Source organism: Piliocolobus tephrosceles, chromosome 1 (genome assembly GCF_002776525.5).
Source record: "Piliocolobus tephrosceles isolate RC106 chromosome 1, ASM277652v3, whole genome shotgun sequence".
NCBI classification, from domain to species: Eukaryota; Metazoa; Chordata; class Mammalia; order Primates; family Cercopithecidae; genus Piliocolobus; species Piliocolobus tephrosceles.
In genome coordinates, this window is record NC_045434.1 from 196394408 (window position 1) to 196417251 (window position 22844).

Here is a 22844-nt window from a genome sequence, read left to right on the forward strand (position 1 = left end):
CAGCTCCTTGGGGGTGGGGGTCAATAGGGAGGATGTGGGATCTTTGGAATGGCAGGTTGTGGGGAGGCAGGAAAGAGGTGACACCACAGGACTTACTTTATCACCTGCCTCCGTTTCAGAGCCCAGCCTTAAAGACCCAGGGCAAGCCGAACACCAGGCCTGGAAAGGTAGGGCTGTGGGGGCAAGCGGGTGGGGGCAGCAGGAGGCAGGAGCCTGGGATCAGGGCCTGAGGACCCCTCTGTGCCTTCTCAGGTGATCTTCTTCTCGGAGTCTGGCTGCCAAGGCAGTGGCAGAGAGGTCTGGGGAGACATTGTTGATGCCTCAGGCTGGGCCCCCGTAGCCTCCATAAGGGTAGTTCGAGGCTGGTGAGTGGGGAGTGCCCAGCAGGGCACCTGGCTGTGAACCCGGGGGAGGGGTGCAGAGGGGAGTGAGAAGTGACCAGGCCAGCCTGGGAGAAACCCCATCAGCTACCCAGCAGCCCTGGGCACATACTCCTCCCCATCTGTGACCCTGGAATCTCTGTGCCCACAGCTGGGTGCTGTACGAAGAGCCAGAGTTCCGGGGTCAGAAGCTGGTCCTGCCTGAAGGAGACATGGAACTCAGAACCCCAGGGACAAAGTGGAGTCCCCAAGGCATCGGCTCCCTAAGAAGGGTTGTCTGGGTGAGTGAGTTGTAGATGGGAGACAACCTCGAGGTGCCTAGAGTTGAAATCCGTGAGGCCGGGAGCAGTGACTCATGCCGGTAATGCCAGCACTTTGGGAAGCCAAGGCAGGTGGATCGGCTGAGGACAGGAGTTGGAGACCAGCCTGGCCAACATGGTGAAACCCTGTGTCTACTAAAAATACAAAAATTAGCCGAGTGTGGTGGCATGCGCCTGTAATCCCAGCTTCTCAGGAGGCTTACTTGAGCAGGAGAATTACTTGAACCCGGGAGGCGGAGGCTGCAGTGAGCCTAGCTTGCACCACTGCACTCCAATCTGGGTGACAGAGTGAGACTCCATTTGAAAAGAAATTCCTGGGAGAGATTTTATGGGGGTAGCGGGCAGAGGGGCTTAATATGGACTGGTCTGTAGATTCCTGACCTTGGAGCTGACTGGGGAAGAAAGAGATTCTGGGAAATGGGCAGCCTGGCTTGAGGCCAAGCTCAGCTTGGGAAAGCAGCCTGGGGAAGTTTGAGTGCATGCTCAAGCAGGAAGGGGAGAGAGCAGCAGAGACGAGGTGGGAGGGGATGTTCGGGTTACCTGCCCCCCAGGGGCCAGCTTGCAGGCCCCAAGTCAGACCTGAGGTGCCAGGCATGTTTGCTCATTCATTTGCACACAGATCCTCACTCATGTCTAATATGTGCCAGGCACCAGTGCCAGGCAATGGGCACTGGGGGGAGATCCCCTCTCTGCCCTGCAGGACTTACAGTCAAGCTAGGCTATGAGGATTGGGTTTGGAGCAGGGACGCCATATAACCAGACTAGGGATTTATAAAAATCTCACTGGCTGCCAGGTGGAGAAAACAGGGATCCTGGAGGGAGGGAGACCAGGATGGGCTGTGTTTTCCAGCCAAGGGGCACCTCTGATTTTTGAGGAAGGGCTCTGTGGTTTGAAAAGTTAACATTATAATTTCAAAGGCCAGGCACGGTGGCTCACGCCTATAATCCCAGCACTTTGGGAGGCCAAGTTGGGGGATCACCTGAGATCAGGAGTTCAAGACCAGCCTGGCCAACATGGTGAAACCCCGTCTCTACCAAAAATACAAAAATTAGCCAGATGTGGTGGCAGGTGCCTGTAATTCCAGCTACTCAGGAGGCTGAGGCTGGAGAATCGCTTGAACTCAGGAAGCGGAGGTTGTGGTGAGCTGAGATTATGCCATTGCACTCCAGCCTGGGCAACAAGAGTGAAACTCTGTCTCAAAATAATAATAATAATTAATAATAATAATTTCATGTTTGTAAAGTGAAAACAATATTGTTTTCACAGCATAGTAATAAACTACCAAAATTAAGCTTGACACCAGAAGGAAGAGCAATGACTCTAAAAGCAGTGTCTATCAGGCATTTTGGTTCTTTTGGTTTGTTTGATTTTTGTTTCTTTCTTTTTTTTTTTTTTTTTTTTTTGAGACAGAGTCTCATTTTGTCGCCCAGGCTGGAGCGCAGTGTCGTGATCTCAGCTCACTGCAAGCTCCACCTCCCGGGTTCACGCGATTCTCCTGCCTCAGCCTCCCGAGCAGCTGGGACCACAGGCACCTGCCACCACGCCCGGCTAAATTTTTTTGTATTTTTAGTAGAGATGGGGTTTCACCGTGTTAGCCAGGATGGTCTCGATCTCTTGACCTCGTGATCTGCCCATCTCAGCCTCCCAAAGTGCTGGGATTACAAGTGTGAGCCACTGCGCCCGGCCTGATTTTTGTTTCTAATGAAAGAATGAATAACTGAGTCCAGAGCTATTGCAATCTTCCTGGTAGGAGATGACAAGAGCTCATTAGCCTTAACTAGGACAGTGGCCCAGGAGGAGGGGACAGTTTTCAAAGCCTCTCCAGAGGCTGGGCGTGGTGGCTCATGCCTGTAATCCCAACACTTTGGGAGGCTGAGGCAGGTGGGTCACCTGAGATCAGAAATTCAAGACCAGCCTGGCCAACATGATGAAACTGTCTTTACTAAAAAAAATACAAAAAATTAGCCTGCCGTGGTGGCAGGCACCTGTAATCCCAGCTATTTGGGAGGCTGAGGCAGGAGAATCTCTTGAACCCAGAGGCAGAGGTTTCGGTGAGCCAAGATCACGCCACTGCACTCCAGCCTGGGCAACAAGAGCGAAACTCCGTCTCAAAAAAGAAACAAAGGCTGTCCAGAAACACGTAAATGTTTATGGACAATTAATTGTGAACTTCTGACAATAAATTTAACTTCATGTGGGAGGTAACGACTACAAGAGAAAAGCAAAGGCTTTGAAGTCAGATGTTTCTGGATTCATTTGATTCATTCAGCATTGATTGGGCACCTGTTGTGTGCCAAGCACATGGGAGGTGCTGGGTTGCAACAGTGAACAAAAACTATACTGCTCTGCTACTTACAAGCTGTGTGACCTTGGGCAGACTGCTTAACTTCTCTGAGCCTCACTTTCCTTACCTGTGACTGGATGAATAACACCCACTGGGAGGACTAAATGAGATAGGGAAGGACATGACCTTAGCACAGTGCCTTGCATGCAGTAGATGTTTCGTACATATTTGATGAATGAGTGAGTGAATGAAAATGGTCCTGGTGGGGAAGAAACACTCAGAATACAAAGAGGATCTGCTGCTTCCTGGGATGAGGTGCAGGCAAAGCCAGTCTGGACAGAGGCAGGAATCGTACCTAAAGGAGGGGTCAAAGTTGGAACTCAGGAAGTGACTGTCCATCTTGCCCATCCTCCCACCAGGCTGGAAGTCAGGCTACCCAGAGGCAAGGCTATGGGCCTGGCACTTTGCAGGGTCTCCCGGGAACTTTAGTCCCAGGTCCCAAAGGTTCAGCAAGGGACCAGCGTGGGCTTTGGTCTCAGGCTTGGCTGGTTGACCTTGCAAAGACCACTCTAGTCACTTTCCTGGTCTCTGGGGGAATGGCCACAAAGGTTTTCCCAGAAGCTATTTGGAGCCCTGGCTAAATGGACTTGGGGAGGCGGGGTATTGTCCAAGGGGGCTATTTATGTATCTTTTCTTTTCTTTTTGAGACAGAGTTTCACTCTTGTTACCCAGGCTAGAGTGTAATGGCTTGATCTTGGCTTACCGCAACCTCTGCCTACGAGGTTCAAGCGATTCTCCTGCCTCAGGCTCCCGAGTAGCTGGGATTTCAGGCATGTACCACCACATCCAGCTAATTTTTTATTTTTAGTAGAGACTGGGTTTCTCCTTGTTGGTCAGCTGGTCTCGAACCGCTGACCTCAGGTGATCCGCCCACCTCGGCCTCCCAAAGTGCTGGGATTACAGGCGTGAACCACCACGCCCAGCTGTTTATATATATTTAATTTCCCCCCTCCTTCCATAGGACTACAGCACCCCGGAAATCAGCCTCTTCTCTGAGGAGGGCCTCAGGGGGGAGCAAGTGAAGCTAAGAGAGGCCTTGAAGAATTCCCAGGGTCTGGAGAAGCCCCTGCAGGTGGCATCTGCCACTGTCTCTGCAGGACTGTGAGTCTGGTCTATTCTAGAATCTCCTCATTTGACATTCACTGTGCTGGGTGCTGGGGACACAGGTGACAGAACACAGTTCCTGCCTTCAGGAGTGCTCAGTCCACTGGCAGGGTCAGGCAAGTAAGCAGACAATAGCAATTCAGATTTTTGGGGTAAGGGAGCACAGAGACACCATACCATGAGAGGCAGAGTGTAGAAGTCAGAGAAACCTTCCTGGAGAAGGAGACATCATGTCGGGATGAGTTGGCCAAGAATCTAAGCTCCATGAGGGCAGAGATATTGTATGTTTGTTCACTGCTCTATTCCTGATGCCTGTAGCAGGGTCTGGCACACAGCAGATGCTTCTAAATATTTGTCAACTGAATGAATGGGGGAAAGAGTGTATCTGGCAGAGGGAATAGCACATGCAAAGGCCCAGAGAGGAGAGGGTTAAGCTTCAAATTTTCAGTCTAGCCGGTGTGAGCAACAAGTGGGAAGAATTGAGTCCCAGGAAGGAGGAGGCCAGATTGCAGAGCCTCTTTGCATAGCCGGGTTTCATTGTGAAGCTAACAGGGAACTACTGGGGTTGCTGAAGCAGTTTTCCATGCGTGCTAGAGAAAAATGCTCCAGCTGTTGTGTGAAATTAGAGAAGGCAAAGCCAGAGGAAGGGAGACCAATGTGGCTACTGCAAGAGATTATACGAGACTGATGGGAGCCTCCCCAGAAAACCTCCTTTTCCCCTCTAAACCTTCCCTCCCACCCGCCAATCTGTGTCCCTTGAAGTCTGGGGTGTAGCAGCCTCTCTGCCTTCCCCCAGGTGGCTACTGTACCCCAAACCATTATTTGAAGACACTCCCTACATCCTGGAACCTGGAGAGTACCCCACCTCAGAGGCCTGGGGCACATCGGACCCCAGCGTGGGCTCCCTGAAGCCCATGAGATTGGTAAAGAACAGGGCACACCCACAGGCCAGGAGGTCTAGGTTCTGCCCCTTGTCCCAAGTAACATGGTCCTGCAGTCTGTGGGAAGGGCCGGGGAATGAAGTTAAAACATCACCCCTTGGAGACTGCTTCCTGGGAGCTTCCATTGGGAATGGGAGTGGAAGGAGAGGGAAGATTAACCTAAGATGTGGGGGAAGAGGGAAGACATGGGGTTGGGGTTCTCAGGATCAAGAAAATCCTAGATCCCCAGCCCCATCTGTCTTTCCCATCTCTGGGCTGGTGTCTCAGCTCTGTCTCCTCTGCAGGGCTGCCCAAGTGTGGAGAAGCCAGGGGAGCCGAGGGTAAGAGTCTGGGCTTAAGAGCCAAAGAGGGCCTTTGGTCGTGGGGTGCAGGTGTCTGGTTATCACGGTCTGGACAGGAAATCCAGAGAAGAGGGCACTGGGGGCCAGAAGCTGGGTCTAGGGAGATGGGACCTGATGGGCTCACTGGGAACTTGCTTTTGATGTGTACGAAGGTCAGAGGTCAGAGTAGAGACAGGAATTGGGTAAGGGGATGGAGTTCCGTGAGGAGGTGGGAGGACTAGGGGGTGCCACATTGGCCTGATGCTGGGCGGAGCCATTCCTGAGCTGGCTGAGTGTGTTTGGGTCCAGATGACTCCCTGCCATCCTGACACCCGTTTTCCTCCAGGCTGTGGTGTATGAGGCCCCCGGCTTTCAGGGCCGCAGCTGGGAAGTGAGCCGAGACATCTACAACCTTCAGCAGCCAGAGGACAGCCAGAGCCCCCACCTGGCCTCTGTGGGGTCCCTGAGAGTTCTCGGGGGCTGGTGAGAACTCAGGACCCTTCCTTCCATTTCATCACCTCCACTGGCCTTTACCCTTGGGAGTGGGGAGTGATCTGGGCTGCGTAGGGGTGGGGACAGCTGTCTCATTCATCCATGGGCCTCCTATGACTGAACCTGCCTGTCCATCCTTCTGCTTTTCCCAGCTGGGTGGGCTACGAGAAGGAGGGCTTCCGGGGCCACCAGTATCTGCTGGAGGAGGGGGAATACCCAGACTGGTCACACTGGGGAGGCTATGACGAGTTGCTGACCTCCCTCCGCGTCATCCGGACGGTAAGCCCATCCCTCTGCCTCTGGCCCCAGGCAGACCTCCCCCAGTACAATTTGTGGGGGGAAGAATTTGTACCCCCTCTCCGTGTTCTCCCTGGAAGTGTTCCCGGAGGTCTAGCCTCTCTTCCCCCTGCTGCTCTTCTCCAGGCCGTACTGACAGCCTCACCCCCAATTCCCCGGGTGGGCTGTGACCCTGGGGTCTGGGCACTCCCAGGGGTTTCGGTTTGTGGGCGGGAAAGACCTGACTGTCCCTGGGAACCCAGGACTTTGGGGACCCGGCCATCGTGCTATTTGAGGCCATGGACTTCGAGGGGCATGGCGTGGAGGTGAGCAGGGCATTGCCGGATGTGGAGCTGGTGCAACACGGCCCCAGCACACAGGCCATCCACGTGCTCAGCGGCGTGTAAGTGACCCGGGATCCGGGAGCGGGTCGGGCCCGGGCGATCCAGGGGCGGTTCCAGGAGAGGTGCAGGCTCTGTCCCAGCTGACCCGCTCCCCGCCCTTCCTGCAGGTGGGTGGCCTACCAGGAGGTGGGCTTCTCCGGGGAACAGTACGTGCTGGAGAAGGGCGTGTACCGTAACTGCGAGGACTGGGGCGCGGGCAACAGCGCCCTCGCTTCGCTACAGCCGGTCCTACAGGTGCGTGCCGGCCGCGGGGGACGGGGCCTCCCCGGTGGCGGGACCTGGAGTTCGGGTGCGCCCCGCCCCCACGCAGAGGTAGCGGGCTGGAGGACCGGCCTGGGCGCTCGGGGCGGGGCCTTGGGAGGGGGCGGGGCCGAGGGTGCGGCCGCGGGGTGGGCAGTACTGAAACCTAGAGGAGCGGAGTCTAGGGGCCGGCACTCTCCCTAATTCTCGATTCGGTCCCTCCCTTCAGGTCGGGGAGCACGATCTGCACTTCGTCTCAAAGGTAAGGCGGGGACTCCGCAGGGAGCCTTTGGGCTTCCGTCTCTCCCCTCGTTTCAAACCTCTCCTCTCCCCACTGTTCTCGGCCCTACTGCATCGCCCTTCTTCCCCTCATCTCCCCTCTCTGCCTCCAGATTCAGCTTTTCTCCCGCCCCGACTTTCTGGGCGACCACTTCTCCTTCGAAGATGACCAGGCCGCTCTGCCCGCCTCCTTCCGACCTCAGTCCTGCAGAGTCCACGGCGGCAGGTGAGGACGTGGAGGGGTGAAGGGCTGGGGGCGCTGGGGCAGAGGCGGGACTGCAGGAGGAGAGTCTTTCAAATGATTTCCTTCCTTTGGCTACCTTGGGATGAGCTGTTCTGTCTTGCGCCTTTCAATTTTAAAACAAAAGAAAATAAGGTTTTAATGGCAAATGTAAAACTGTAGATTGTATAATATAAAGATAAATCTTATTTCCTCTATCCGTGTGCTCTTTTAAATTTTCAGTGGAATATTTTAAATCCTTGACCCAACGTAAAATTTCATGGGTAAACACTTCAACGTGTGTCTCTAATATGAAATAACTTTTTCCCCACGTAGCCAGAAGTCATTATCACATCTAATAAAATTAATAACAATTTGTTCATATTACCCAATACCCAGTCCGTGTTCAGATTTCTCCTATTGTCTCAAAAATACATTTGTGAAATTAACTTGTTTTTCTCAGCATCCAAATAAGGTTCTTGGGCCAGGTTTCGTCATGTTGGCCAGGCTGATCTCAAACTCCTGGGCTCAAGCTATCTGCCACCTCCGACTTCCAAAGAGCTGGGGTTACAGGCATGAGCCACCGTGCCCGGCCGACCCCAGTAGTTTTTGTTGTTGTTGTTGTTGTTTGTTTTTGTTTTTGAGACAGAGTTTTGGTCTGTTGCCCAGCCTGGAGTGCAATGGTGCGATCTCAGCTCATTGCAACCTCTGCCTCCCAGGTGCAAGCGATTCTCCTGCCTCAGCCTTCCCAAGTAGCTGGGATTATAGGCATGCGCTACCAAGCCCGGCTAATTTTGTATTTTTAGTAGAGATGGGGTTTCTCCATGTGGGTCTGGCTGGTCTTGAATTATCGACCTCAGGTGATCCGCCCACCTCGGCCTCCCAAAGTGCTGGGATTACAGGCGTGAGTCACCGCACCTGGTGACCCTAGTAGTTTTGATAATTTTCTTGATATAAGATACTCCAGGATCACTTTGTACATTCTTTTTTGCTCCAAATCTAGAATTGGCTATTTGCCATGGAATGCTGGTTCCTTTTAGTGGCAAATGGTATTTAGAGACCAAAATCTGCGTGCTAGGTGTTTCAAAGTTATAATGCCTATATCACAACTAATAGTAAAAACCACTGAATGCTGTTGGGAGTTTCCTGTGTGGTTTTTTTTTTTTTTTTTTTTTTTTTTTTGAGATGGAGTCTTGCTCTGTCGCCCAGACTGGAGTGCAGTGGCGCTATCTCGGCTCACTGCAACCTCTGCCTCCTGGGTTCAAGCAATTCTCCTGCTTCAGCCTCCCAAGTAGCTGAGAATACAGGTGTCCACCACCACGCCCAGCTAATTTTTGTATTTTTAGTAGAAATGGGGTTTCACGATGTTGGTCAGGCTGGTCTCAAACTCTTGACCTTGTGATCCACCTCCCTCAGCCTCCCAAAGTGCTGGGATTACAGGCATGAGCCAGCGCGCCTGGCCTCTTGTGGTTCTTTTTGTCCTCAGGATATTCACCTATAAGCTATTTGTTATGTATTAGTTTAAATTACTGTGTCTTAAACACATTTGAAATAATACTTTTGTGCGTGTAGTTATGTCACCAACCTAATATACAGTTAGGTTCATTAATTGATTTTCAGTTTTAAGGAATACTTTTCATTTTTATCAATTTCTGGATTTGTTTTGTGTTTGTTTGAGACAGGGTCTCACTTTCCATTCAGGCTGGAGTGCAGTGGTGTGAACACAGCTCACTGCAGCCTTGACCTCCTGGGCTCAAGGGATCCTCCTGCTTCAGCCTCCTGAGAAGTTGGGACCATAGGTGCACACCACCACGCCCAGCTAATTTTTTAACTTTTTTCTAGAGATGAGGGTCTCACTTTGTTACTTAGGCTGGTTTCAAACTTCTGGGCTCAAGCAACCCTCCCTTCTTGGTCTCCCAAAGTGTTGGAATTACAGGTGTGAGCCACTGCACCTGGCCCTAATTCTGTTTTCCTATGAATAATTGCCATGAAGCTGGGCACGGTGGCTCATGCCTATAATCCCAGCACTTTGGGAGGCTGAGGCAGGAGTCCAGGAGTTCAAGACCCACCTGGGCAACATAAGGAGACCCTGTCTCAACAGAAAAATTTTAATTAGGTGGGTGTGGTGTCATGCACCTGTAGTACTGCCTACTCAGGAGGCTGAGATGGGAGGATTATTTGAGCCCAGGAGTTGGAGGCTGCAGTGAGCTATGATCACACCACTGCACTCCAGCCTGCGCAACAGAGTAAGATCTTATGTCTAAAATAATAATGATTACATGAAATGTTTACGTGGTTCCTGCCTTAGCTCAGGCTGCTATCACAAAATACCATAGTTTGTGTGGTTTAAATAAGAGAAATTTATTCTCTCACAGTTCGGGACACTAGGAAATTCAAGATCCAGGTGCTGGCCACTTCACTTCCCCAGTGAGGCCTTTCTTCCTGGTTTGCAGAAGGCCACCTTCTCACTGTGTTCTCGTGTAGTGAAGAGAGAGAGTAGGAGCTCCTGTCTCTTCCTCTTCTTTTTTTTTTTTTTTTTTTTTTTTTTGAGGTGGAGTTTCACTCTTGTTGCCCAGGCTGTCGTGCAATGGCGCAATCTCAGTTCACTGAAACCTCTGCCTCCTGGGTTCAAGCAATTCTCCTGCCTCAGCCTCCTAAGTACCTGGGATTACAGGCATGCGCCACCACACCCAGCTGATTTTTGTATTTGTAGTAGAGATGGGGTTTCTTCATGTTGGTCAGGCTGGCCTTGAACTCCCGACCTCAGGTGATCTGCCCGCCTCGGCTTCCCAAAGTGTTGTGATTACAGGCATGAGCCACCGCACCCGGCCCCTCTCTCTTCTTTTAAAGACACTAATCCCATCATGGGTCCCACCCTCATGACCCCCTCTAAACCGAATTACCTCCTAAAGGCCCCACCTCTGAATACCATTACATTGAGGGTTATGGCTTTAGCATATGATTTTGGGAGGACACAGACATTCAGCCTATAACAATTCCAAAGCCAGTAGCTTTCATCTCTGTCCCTGCCACCTTTTTCCCTCTCTCCCCCTGTTAGAAATCTTTTTTTGTTTGTTTGTTTGTTTGTTTGGTGTTTGGTGTATTCATCCACTGGCTTTTTTGTTACTGTTGTTAAGATATAAGCAAATATGGCCAGGCACGGTGGCTCAAGCCTGTAATCCCAGCACTTTGGGAGGCTGAGACGGGCGGATCACGAGGTTGGGAGATAGAGACCATTCTGGCTGACACGGTGAAACCCCATCTCTACTAAAAAAACACAAAAAAACTAGCTGAGCGAGCTGGGCGACAGAGCGAGACTCCGTCTCAAAAAAAAAAGAGAAAAAAAAGATATAAGCAAATATACACTCATAAATTTCCATATAACTATAGAAACCAAATATTTATATTTTGTTTTCCTTCTCTTCCATTTTCTTACACAAAAGGGAGCATACTATAACCAGGTTAATATAATAAAAAAACACTAAATTGTACACTTTAGAAGTGTGAATTTTGGCCAGGTGCGGTGCAAGGACGCTCTGGGAGGCCGAGGTGGGTGGATCACTTGAGGTCAGGAGCTCGAGACAAGCCTGGCCAACATGGTGAAACCCCATCTCTACTAAAAATATAAAATTAGCTGGGCATGGTGGCACATGCCTGTAGTCCCAGCTACTCGGGAGGCTGATGAATTGCTTGAACCCAGGAGGCAGAGGTTGCGGTGGGCTGAGATCATGCCATTGCATTCCAGCCTGGGCAACAATAGCGAAACTCCATCTCAACAACAACAACAACAACAACAACAACAACAACAACAACCACAACATAGTGTGAATTTTATGGCATGTGAATTGTATCTCAGTTTTTTAAAGGAAGTTTGCTATAAACACTGTTATGCACCTGCTTTTTTCATCTGTTTGGAGATCACTTTATATCCCTTTAAGAGCTCTTTTCCATTCCACTTAACTGCTGCATTATACTCCACTTTTTCTTAATTTATTCAGCCAATCCACTATTGATGGACATCTGGGCTGCTTCCACCCTTCTCTGTTGCTGAAGTGCTATAATGAATAGCCTCCTGCATGTGTTATTTCATGTTCTCAAAGGGTGTCCTTGGGATGGATTCCTAGGTATGAGATTGCTGAGTAATTACTCATGGAGTTTTGCTTAATATTGCCAAATTCCCCTCCATAGGGGCAGTATGATTTCATTCAGTCTTTTTTTTTTTCTTTTGAGACGGAATCTCGCTCTGTCACCCAGGCTGGAGTGCAGTGGCCGGATCTCAGCTCACTGCAAGCTCCGCCTCCCGGGTTTACGCCATTCTCCTGCCTCAGCCTCCTGAGTAGCTGGGACTACAGGTGCCCGCCACCTTGCCTGGCTAGATTTTTGTGTTTTTTAGTAGAGACGGGGTTTCACCGTGTTCGCCAGGATGTTCTCCATCTCTTGACCTCATGATCCGCCCGTCTTGGCCTCCCAAAGTGCTGGGATTACAGGCTTGAGCCACCGCGCCTGGCCTCATTCAGTCTTTTCTTAAGTCTGACCTCATTCCCTGCTGCTGTAGTGCCTATTCATCCTTGACCTCCCCTGGGACAAGGGGTCATGATCAAGTCTTCATTCCCTCTTCTGTATCTCAGGGGAACCTGGGCAGGCCAAGGAGAGGTAGGCTGACATACCCTCCATTTCTTCCCCTTCCCCAGCTGGATCCTGTTTGATGAGAAGAACTTCGAGGGTGGCCAGCACATTCTCTCTGAGGGCGAGTTCCCCACTCTCACGGCCATGGGCTGCCTAGCCTCTACGGTCCTGGGCTCTCTCCAGAAGGTATCCCTGGTGAGTTTCCATGTCCGGTTCCAGGCAATCCCGGAAGCGGAAGTTGCTGCTGGGGGAGTTCTGGACACAGAACCTGTGTGCTGGTGCAGGGGTTGACGCCAGTGTTTTTAGAACCCCCCTAGGTCCCCTTGACTCTGGGGTTATAAAGTCAGTTTAGTTTGCTAGCTCTTCGTTGAGCACCCACTGAGACAGGACCTGGGAACATGGAAATAAATCGGACACAGCCCTGCCTGTAAGGAACCCATGGTCCCATAGACATAAAGATTACATGCAGAGTGGTGCATCCAGATACAGAAGTGGTGCGGGGATGGTGGGACTCACACTCAGGTCTGGGTGGGGCAGGGGCCAGTGCTGCCAAGGTGATGTTCCACGCAGGGAGGAGTGACAGGACCAGCTAAAAAGATGGCCCTGCCTGCCGCAGACCAATGGGAAGGGGCAAGGCAGTGGGGTTGCTGCTACAGTGACCCAGAGTGAATTGGGATGTCCTTCACCTAGGAAGAGATGGATGGAAGTGACCACAATAAGGGGCTAGCACCTGTAGGACTGGTGACTGACTGTGTGGCCAGTGGGGGCAGTACCCAGTCAGAACAGGTGATGCTTACTGAGTACATAGTATGTGCCAGATGGTGTTTAAAATTAAAAGGCTTCGCACCAGCCAGGCGCGGTGGCTCATGCCCGTAATCCCAGCACTTTGAGAGGCTGAGGTGGGCGGATTACCTGAGGTAAAGAGTTCGAGACCAGCTTGGCCAACATGGTGAAACTCTGTCTCTACTAAAAATACAAAAATTAGCCGGATGTGGTGGCACACGTCTGTAATCCCAGCTACTTGGGAGGCTGAAACAGGAGATTCGCTTGAACCCACGAGAATGTCACTGTACTCCAGCCTAGGTGACAGAACAAGACTCTGTCTCAGAGGGAAAAAAAGGCTTGCCACATGTACTAAACCTTTTTAATCTTCTCCACAACGCTGAGAGGTGTGTTCCCATTATTATCTCCCTTTTCCAGATGCGGAAACTAAGCTACAGGCTCCAGGTCACATAGTTGGTAACAGGCAAAGCCAGGCTCTCTCCCAGGCAGCTAGTTCTGGGGTCCTAGTCCTTTGCAACTACATGTTAGGCTCTGAAGACAGATAAATCTGGTTCTAAAGCCCGGCTTTAGGTCCCTGAGCAAGTGATTTACCCTCTCCAGCCTGTTTCCTCACTATTAAGTGGGGGATGATAATAACTTCTACCTTCTAGGGTTGTTGAAGAGTTATAATGAGATCAGGTAAAGCGCTTAGCATAATATGGCCTGTAGTAAACCCTGATGAATGTGAGCTGCTATTATTATCAGTATTATTGTTGTTACTGTTATCATGAAGATGAAAAGGAGAAATCTAGAATAAGGCCAGGTGCAGTGGCTTATGCCTGTAATTCTAGTACTTTGGGCCAGGCGTGTTGGCTCACCCCTGTAGTTCTAGCACTTTGGGAGGCCGAGGCGGGCAGATCATGAGGTCAGGAGTTCGAGACTAGCCTGGCCAACATGGCGAAACCCCGTCTCTACAAAAATTAGCCGGGCGTGGTGGCTCTTGCCTGTAATCCCAGCTACTTGGGAGGCTGAAGCAGGAGAATTGCTTGAACTTTAAAGGTGGAGGTTACAGTGAGCTGAGATTGCACCACTGCACTCAAGCCTGGGTGACAGAGTGAGACTCCATCTCAAAAAAATTAAGTAAATAAATTCTAGCACTTCAGGAGGCTAAGGCAGGAGGATCACTTGAGCCTAGGAGTTTGAGACCTGCCTGGGCAACATGGTGAGACCCTGTCTGTACAAAAAATTAGCTAGGCATTGTAGCAGAGTCCCAGCTACTCAGGAGGCTGAGGTGAAAGGATCACTTTAGCCCAGGAAGTTGAGGCTACAGTGAGCTGTGATTGCACCATTGCACTCCAGCCTAGGCAACAGAGCGAGACCCTATCTCAAAAAAAAAGAAAAAAAAAAAAAATCTAGGCCGGGTGTGATGTAATTACAGGATTACTCCTGTAATCCTAGCACTTTGGGAGGCCAAGGCGGACAGATCACCTGAGGTCAGGAGTTCGAGACCAACCAGGCTAACATGGCGAAACCCCGTCTCTACTAAAAGTACAAAAATTAGCCGAGCATTGTGGCACGTGCCTGTAATCGCAGCTACTCAGGAGGCTGAGGCAGCAGAATTGTTTGAACCCGGGAGGTGGAGGTTGCAGTGAGCCAATATCGCGCCACCACACTCCAGCCTGGGCAACAAGAGCAAGACTCCGTCTCAAAAAAAAAAAAAAAAAAGCCCCAGGTTTCCATCCTGGCTCAGGGTGCCAGGTTAGTTCTGAGAAGTGCTATTTACCAGAGAGGAAGTTTGAGGGGGAAATTGGGGGCCCAGCCTGGCGCTTACTGCCTCTGAGAATCAGGGGCACTTGGCTGCCAGCGTCCAAGAGTCGGTGGCCCTGCAGAACTGAGCTCAGGAGGGAAGAAGGCCTGACATACAGATCTGGGAGTCTGGGTGTCTGGGATTGTGGGACTGTGTCTGGGACTTGGGATCTCAGAGCCTCACCCTTGTCTGTCTCCTGGGCCCCAGCACTTTTCAGAGCCTTCAATTTTCCTGTATGGACTCCAGTGCTTCGAGGGGAAGGAGATCGAGCTCAGCAGGGAGGTGCGGAGCCTGCAAGCCGAGGGCTTCAACAACCACGTGTTGTCCGTGCGGATCAAGGGGGGCGTGTGAGTGCCAAGGGGAGGCACGGGTGCGGGGGCTGCTGGTGGGGATGAGTCATGGCAAGACGGAGATCCTGGGGGTCTCTGGCCTCTTTCCCCTCCCCACTTTTGCCCCACTCCTCTCCAAGCCAGGAAGGAGGGAGAAGTGCAGACTGAGAAGGGTCACTGGCTCTCAGGGCTTAGACCTCAGCTTGGTGGGCTTCTCAGGATCCTACTTTACTCTGCAAACCCCAAATCTACTTCCCAGCCTCCCTCTCCGCCCTGGGAACCCTATTCCAGGCAGAGGAATCCCTGCATGAGAGAAGAGGAGGTGGAGAATGTTTTGACGTCTGTGTCTCCTCCTCTACCTGTCTGTCTGTGTGTCTGTGCCCTTCTCTGTGTCCCTGACACCTGCTGGGCCCAGTTGGGTGCTATGTGAACACAGTGACTTCCGGGGCCGCCAGTGGCTGGTGGGAAGCTGCGAGATCACCAACTGGCTGACCTACAGCGGCACCCAGAGGGTGGGCTCCCTCTACCCCATCAAGCAGGTGGGTAGCGTGGCTGGAGCTGAGCATGTCTGGGGCTGAGCGTGTCTGGGCAGGCCTTTCTGGATGAGTGTCTAGCTGTGTGTTTCCCAAACACAGCATTTGTGTACTTTTGTCACAATTTTTGCCACATCATCATTCCTCTTGAGCCATTGTCTACTTAATATTTTTCTCTAGATTAATTCTCTTTTTAAAAGTCTTTTAATTAATTTTTATTTCTCAAAAAAGCTTTTTTTTTTTCTTTTTTTTTTTTTTTTTTTTTGAGACAGAGTCTTGCTCTGTCACAAAGACTGGAGTGCTGTGGCAACATCCTGGCTCATTGCAACCTCCACCTCCCAGGTTTAAGTGATTCTTGTGCCTCAGCCTCCGAAGTAACTGGGACCACAGGCACGTGCCACCACGCTCAGCTAATTTTTGTATTTTTTAGTAGAGGCAGGGTTTCACCATGTTGGTCAGGCAGGCTGGTCTCGAACTCCTGACCTCAAGTGATCCACCTGCCTCGGCGTCCCAATGTGCTGGGATTACAGACATGAGCCACCGTGCGTAGCCCTTTTTTTTTTTTTTTTTTTTTAAGGTGGAGTTTTGCTCTTGTTGCCCTCGTTGCAGGTTGGAGTGCAATGGCACAATCTCAGTTCACTGCAACCTCTACCTCCCGGGTTCAAGTGATTCTCCTACCTCATCCTCCCAAGTAGCTGGGATTACAAGCATGTGCTACCACATCTGGCTAATTTTGAGGAGTTTTTTAGTTTTTGTTTTTTGTGTTTCAAGACGGAATCTCACACTGTTGCCTGGGCTGGAGTGCAATGGCATGATCTCAGCTCACTGCAACCTCTGCCCCTGGGTTCAAGCAATTCTCCTGCCTCAGACTCCCAAGTAGCCGGAATTACAGGTGCCTACCACCATACCCGGCTAATTTTTTGTATTTTTAGTAGAAACAGGGTTTCACTGTGTTGGCCAGGTTGGTCTCAAACTCCTGACCTTGTGATCTGCCCACTTCAGCCTCCCAAAGTGCTAGGATTACAGGCATGAGCCACTGTGCCCAGCTAATTTTTGTATTTTTAGTAGAGATGGGGTTTCATCATGTTGGCCAGGCTGGTCTTGAACACCTGACGTCACATGATCTGTCCACCTCGGCCTCCCAAAGTGTTGGGATTATAGGCATGAACCACTGTGCCCAGCCCCAGCCCAATTTTTATTTAGCTTTCTGAGTCTGTGCTTGTGCCTGCAACACTTTCATAATGATTTTCAGCTGCTGCATAAGGAACGCAGGCTTGATCCTGTCACAGACACATTTAGCACACGTGGAACCACCGTAGGCCCTCCTGACATGTTTTTTGTTTTGGACAATCTCATAAGTACTTTAGAAACTCACAGCATGAACCCCTTAAAGTCTGCCTGGGCACACGCCACATGCAGATTTTGGTGCTTTCCCAGCTTTGTTGGTATAAAGTTCAACAATTCTATTACCAGGGGCTCAGGACTGCCTAGTTTTGTTAGAGGCTGTACCGTAGGAAAACCTATAACAACAATATGTCAAATGCTGGAACATTCTGAGTGCCTCTAGACAACATCCCCAGAAGAGGAAAAAGAACAAAAAAAATCACATTTTTTTTTTTTACTTTATCCTTGTCCTAAAGAATAGTATCTATAAAGTCATGAGTTTCATGTGTATATATGATTTTTTCTTTCTTTCTTTTTTTTTTTTTTTTTTGAGAAGGAGTCTCGCTCTATCGCCCAGGCTGGAGTGCAGTGGTGCAATCTCAGCTCACTGCAAGCTCTGCCTCCCGGGTTCATGCTATGCTCCTTCCTCAGTCTCCTGAGTAGCTGGGACTACAGGCGCCTGCCACCTCTCCCCGCTAATTTTTTTGTATTTTTAGTAGAAATGGGGTTTCACCGTGTTAGCCAGGATGGTCTCGATCTCCTGACCTCGTGATCCACCCACCTCGGCCTCCCAAAGTGCTGGGATTACAGGCCTGAGCCACTGCGCCCGGCCTGATTTTTTTAATAGGCATAATAAATACATTACCATTAATTTTTCAAAAATGAGTTATAGGCTGGGTGTGGGGGCTCACGCCTGTAATTTCATTACTTTGGGAGGCTGAGGAGGGAGGGTTGCTTGAGCCCAGGAGTTCGAGACCAGCCTGGGCAACATGGCGAGACCCCATGTTCCTCTACAAAAATTACAAAAGAAATGAGCTAGGTGTGATGGCCTGTGCTATAGTCCCAGCTACTCGGGAGGCTGAGGTGGTAGGATCACCTGAGCCCGGGAGTTTGAGGCTGCAGTGAGCCATGATGGCTCCACTGGCACTCCAGCCTGGGTGACAGAGTGAGACCCTGTCTCAAAAAAAAAAAAAAAAAAGAGTTTATCCACATAGGACTGAAAGTGATCTCATGGACCACCCACTGGTAGTTAGCATACCTCACCTGGAGAAGCACTGCCTGCATATGTGTTTCTGTACGTCTGTGCCTTCATGTCTGAACATCAGTATCGTTAATGCACATGTGCAAGTAAATGGTAAGACCATGGGCTGTGTGTGTATGTGTATGTGCTTGCATGTTCCCATTTGAGGGTATTTCTGTGTCCATCAGGTTATTTGTGTCCATGCCTCTGTGTGCTCTGATGATGACGTGTGTGTGTGTGTGTGTGTGTGTGTGTGTGTGTATCTGTGGGAGTGCAGTCATTTTTTTATTTGTATTAATTTATTTATTTTTGAGACGGAGTCCTACTCTGTCACCCAGGCTGGAGTGCAGTGGCATGATCTCAGCTCACTGCAACCTTCATCTCCCGGGTTCAAAAGATTCTCCTGCTTCAGCCTCCCGAGTAGCTGGGAGTACAGGCGTGTGCCACCACACCCGGCTCATTTTTTTTGTATTTTTGGTAGAGACAGGGTTTTGCCATGTTGGCCAGGCTGATCTCGAACTCCTGACCTCAGGTGATCCACTCGCCTCGGCCTCCCATAGTGCTGGGATTACAGGCGTGAGCCTCTGCGCCCGGCCGGGTGTACATTTATGACTGCGCATGCTTGTACCTGTGACACCATTGACAGTGTGTGTATCTTTGTATAAGGATATTTGTATAGTCCTTGTATTCAAGACTCATAACATCATTGCTGGGAGAAATCTTGGAGATTATCTCCACCCCTCACATTTTACAGATGGGGAAATAAAGGCCCAGAGAAGTGGACACGGATTTGCTCTGCAATGTTGGGCAAGTACCGTACCTCCTTAGACCTTTGTTTCCTCATCTTTAAAATGAGGATAATATGTGTCATGCATCTATTTTGAGGACTGAAGATAATGTAGGTAAAACCCTTAGAACAGTGCTTGAGTGAGTCAGCTCTCAATAAATGTTAGCTGTGATTATTGTTACTACTATTATTACTTTCGCTATCATCTAAGAGCTCCAGCTGATTTATGGCAGAGCCATGTCTGATGTCTGACAGTCCAGTGTCCACCCTGTCAGGAACCCTCTTCAACACAGGTGTGTGTGCATTTCTTTCTGTAAGTATGTGTGCACATCTGTATGCCCACACACATCCATCCTTGTAGCAAGCAGAACTGCCTGGTACGGAGTAGACTGCATGGATCTGTGGTTAGAACATCTGAGCTGGATGGCTGCCTGTATCCATGTGTCTGTGTCTTCTGTGAACTTCTGTGCCACCGTGTGGACCAGAGGTGTATCTGTTTGTCCCTCTGCACACATCTGTGGGTATCTCTACGACCACGAAACTATGTGTGTGTGTGTGATACATGTGCTCTCCATATGTGTGTGTAAAAAAGCGGTGACTTAGAAACAGAGTCAAGGAAAGTTTGGGGACAGGAAGGAGGGCTTGGGAGCCTGATACTGGAGAGTCCAGAGTTGAGGGTATTGGGGGCCCAGGTCATCCCTCCCTGGCACCCCTGACTCTCAGCCTCTTTCTGCCACCAGCGCCGGGTTTATTTCCGCCTCTGGAATGCAGCACTGGGGGGATTCCTGGCAGTGCCGGACCATGTGGAGGACATGAAGGCAGGCCGTGTGGTGGTCTCTGACCCCCGAGCGGGAGGTAGCTGCATCTGGTACTACGAGGATGGGCTGCTGAAGAACCAGGTACTGATACAGGGGCTGGGACAGGGACACCCTGGCCCTAGGCATTTGTGGGTGCACGCTGAGGAGTCCGATCCCAATCAGGAACACAGAGGGACGCACACAGAAGCCAGGACCCTGGGGAGGGGAGAGTGCAGACTGTGCCCCCTGGGCAAGTCATGCTCTTCTCTGGGCCTCAGTCTGCAAAAACAAGAGCAATGAACTGGGTGCTTCTAAGGGACCTCCCAGCTCTGATGCCTATGACAGAACTTGAGCCCTATTAATAATGGTAGATTTGGCCAGGCATGGTGGCTCATGCCTATAATCCCAACATTTTGGAAGGCCGAGGCAGGAGGATTGCTTGAGGACAGGAGTTTGAGGCCAAAGAAAAAATTAACTGGGTGTGGTGGTACATGCTTATAGTCCCAGGTACTCAAGAGGCTGAGGTGGGAGGCTTGAGCCCAGGAGTTAGAGGCTGCCGTGAGCCAGGGTTGCGCCATTGCACTCCAGCCTTGGTGACAGCACAAGACCTGGTCTCAAAAAAATAAATAAATAAATAAAAATAAAAATAAGAAAAAAGGTAGATTTACTCCACACACATTTCTTGAGCACCTACTATGTGCCAGGCTCTGTTCTAGATGCTGGGGATATAGCAGTTATAGACAGAATTAGCACCTGCCCTCCTGAAGCTTACATCCTAGTGGGGGGAGATAGACAGAAATAACTTAAATGGGCAGAATATCTTAGTGTCTTAGATGATGAAAGTTCAATAGAGGAAGATAAATCATGAAAGGAGAATAGGCCAGGCGCGGTGGCTCATGCCTGTAATCACAGCACTGTGAGAGGCTGAGTGAGGCAGGAGGATCTCTTGAGCTCAGGAGTTCAAGACCAGCCTGGGCAACATAATAAGATGCCATCTCCACAAAACGTAAAAAACACTAGCCGGACGTGGTGGCGTGCATCTGTAGTCCCAGCTACTCAGGAGGCTGAGGTGGGAGGATTACGTGAGCCCAGGAGATTGAGGCTGCGGTAAGCTATGATCACACCACTGCACACTAGCCTGGGCAATAGAGGAGACTCTGTCTCAAAAAAAAGGGAGCATAGGAAGTATCAGGTATGATATGGGAGCCTTTCCTGAGAAGATGACATTTGAGGGAGGCAGCTGTGCAGATATCTGAGAGAAGAGTGTTCCAGGCAGAGAGAACAGCCAGTGCAAAGGCCCTAGGAAGAAACATGCCTGGGATTGTTCTGGGCTAGCAAGGCTAGCTGGGCGGCTAGAGTTGAGTGAGGGGGAGGTAGCAGGAGATGAGGCCAGAAAGGTTATGGGGACTGTAGGTATTTGTAGACCATTGAGAGGTTTTGTCTTTTACTTAGAATGAGAGAGATGGCTGACCACGTGCCAGGCTCTGCATTGAGTTCTTCACACAAATGCCTCCTATAATCTTTAGTCTAGAGTAGCATGGGACAGGTCTTTTTTTTTTTTTTTTTTTGAGACAGAGTCTCGCTCTGCCACCCAGGCTGGAATGCTGTGGCCGGATCTCAGCTCACTGCAAGCTCCGCCTCCCGGGTTCACACCATTCTCCTGCCTCAGCCTCCCGGGTAGCTGGGACTACAGGCGCCGCCACCTCGCCCAGCTAGTTTTTTGTAGTTTTTAGTAGAGACGGGGTTTCACCATGTTAGCCAGGATGGTCTCGATCTCCTGACCTTGTGATCCGCCCGTCTCGGCCTCCCAAAGTGCTGGGATTACAGGCTTGAGCCACCGCGCCCGGCCTGGGGCAGGTCTTTTTATATTCCCCATTTTACAGGTGAGGAAACCAGAGCACAGAGAGGTTAGGTAATTTGCTGAAAGTCACACAGCCAGTAAATGTGTAGAGATTTGTCTGATGCTAAAGCCTACGCTTTGAAAGCCAGTCATGGAAGGATTCCTGGAGGAGTTAATATTTTTCCAACCCTTTTATGTTTTCTCACACTGAACCCTTGCAAAAGCCAGCATTTGGGGTTTTCCATCCCCAAGGAAACTGAAGCTGAGTAGGATTAAGAGATTTGCCCAGGGCCACAGTCCCTAAGAGCCAAGATTCGTAGCAGATGTGTCAAGGGTTTCTTGGGTACGGTAGAGTCCCTGTGGGGAGGAACAATGCCTGATGACCTCCTGGGGCCTCAGATGGCCCCCACCATGAGCCTGCAGGTAATTGGACCCCCTAGTCCAGGCTCCAAGGTGGTGCTGTGGGCCGAGAGCCGCCTGCCGCGCCAGACGTGGAGCATCAGTGAATCCGGCCACATCTGCAGCCAGATGTTCGAAGGCCAGATCCTGGATGTGAAGGGTAAGGTGGGATGTACGGGGAAGAGGGCTCCTGAGGGGAATGAGAGCCATGGAATCCCAGCTCTCTCTGACCATCTCCCTATCTTTTAATCCCCATCCCACCCCCAGGAGGCCGGGGCTACGACCGGGACCACGTGGTGCTATGGGAGCCGGATGAGGACAGGGCATCCCAGATCTGGACCATCCATGTGCTTTGAACCTTTTCATCTCACCCTCCAGCCCTGGAGGCTTTTGCTGGGATGAATGTATTTATAGAGTTTTTGTTGTAACATAAGCTGTTTTCTAATATGCTGCCAGGTACCCTTGTCTCTGTGCACCTTGATATTTCGGGGTGGAGTGGGGATTTGTTCACCTGCCTTCTTCCCTGATGCTCAGGCTGGCTTCTTCCCTGAGGCTCAGGCTGACTTCTTCCCTCCTGGCTCCAGCTTTGGGGTTCAGCTGTTAGGTCTCCTTCTGCCATCAGAGGGCGCCCTGGGACCAGACTAACTGGGGAGTGTAGTCCCGCGCAGCCACCCAAATGATGTGTTGTGAGAACCAGGTCTGAGCCAGGCGGGGCCCTGGGCTGCGCGGGCACAGACACAAACTGAGCCTTTTGGTCCCTGTCCTTAGGGAACTCACAGTCCCACAGAGGATCCTGACGGGTAGGGTGATGCATCCATGAGAAGGGAGGAAAGAAGTAGAGGGACTCACACAGCAGGAACGTCACCCCTCCAAAGGGGTGCAGGACAGGCTGAGATGTCTCTCTGCACACATCAGGGACCTGCAGCTGAGTTGTCAGGGTGGGAAGGAGTTAGCCAGACTCCAGGAGGCAGATAAAGAATATTCTAGGGATGCATACAAGTCCAAGGTGAAAACGTGGAAGTTAGCGTGATGGGGGTGCCCTGGGCCAGGCACGGGAGATGAGTGTGAGCCACATCCTGAAGGGCTGTGCGTCCAGGGCTCTGCTGTACTCACCCCAACTCTGGTCTTAGAGAAGCCAGGACAAGGCGTCTGGGTCTTTAACGCACCTCAGAGAGGGCAGGACGTAGAAGAGGGGGTGCTCCCTCTGTCCCTAGAGGTCCTCAAGGAAGAAGCCAAGGT

The 22844-nt window shown here is 50.8% G+C and overlaps 1 protein-coding gene across 1 annotated transcript in view; it reads left to right on the forward strand.

Annotated features, from left to right (window-relative positions):
* Positions 1 to 22064, forward strand: part of CRYBG2 (crystallin beta-gamma domain containing 2) — a 33350-nt gene extending 11286 nt beyond the window's left edge. Inside the window, exons 4-21 of the mRNA XM_026455928.1 lie at positions 120 to 167; positions 253 to 365; positions 532 to 661; positions 4007 to 4146; positions 4946 to 5072; positions 5375 to 5410; positions 5757 to 5893; positions 6055 to 6181; positions 6442 to 6581; positions 6690 to 6816; positions 7052 to 7084; positions 7215 to 7327; positions 12013 to 12142; positions 14724 to 14863; positions 15261 to 15384; positions 19310 to 19468; positions 21606 to 21765; positions 21873 to 22064. Of these exons, the coding sequence (XP_026311713.1) occupies positions 120 to 167; positions 253 to 365; positions 532 to 661; positions 4007 to 4146; positions 4946 to 5072; positions 5375 to 5410; positions 5757 to 5893; positions 6055 to 6181; positions 6442 to 6581; positions 6690 to 6816; positions 7052 to 7084; positions 7215 to 7327; positions 12013 to 12142; positions 14724 to 14863; positions 15261 to 15384; positions 19310 to 19468; positions 21606 to 21765; positions 21873 to 21961 (2073 nt within the window). The 3' untranslated portion in view covers positions 21962 to 22064. The remainder of the gene's footprint in view (positions 1 to 119; positions 168 to 252; positions 366 to 531; positions 662 to 4006; positions 4147 to 4945; positions 5073 to 5374; positions 5411 to 5756; positions 5894 to 6054; positions 6182 to 6441; positions 6582 to 6689; positions 6817 to 7051; positions 7085 to 7214; positions 7328 to 12012; positions 12143 to 14723; positions 14864 to 15260; positions 15385 to 19309; positions 19469 to 21605; positions 21766 to 21872) is intronic.
* The last annotated feature ends 780 nt before the right edge of the window (positions 22065 to 22844 follow it).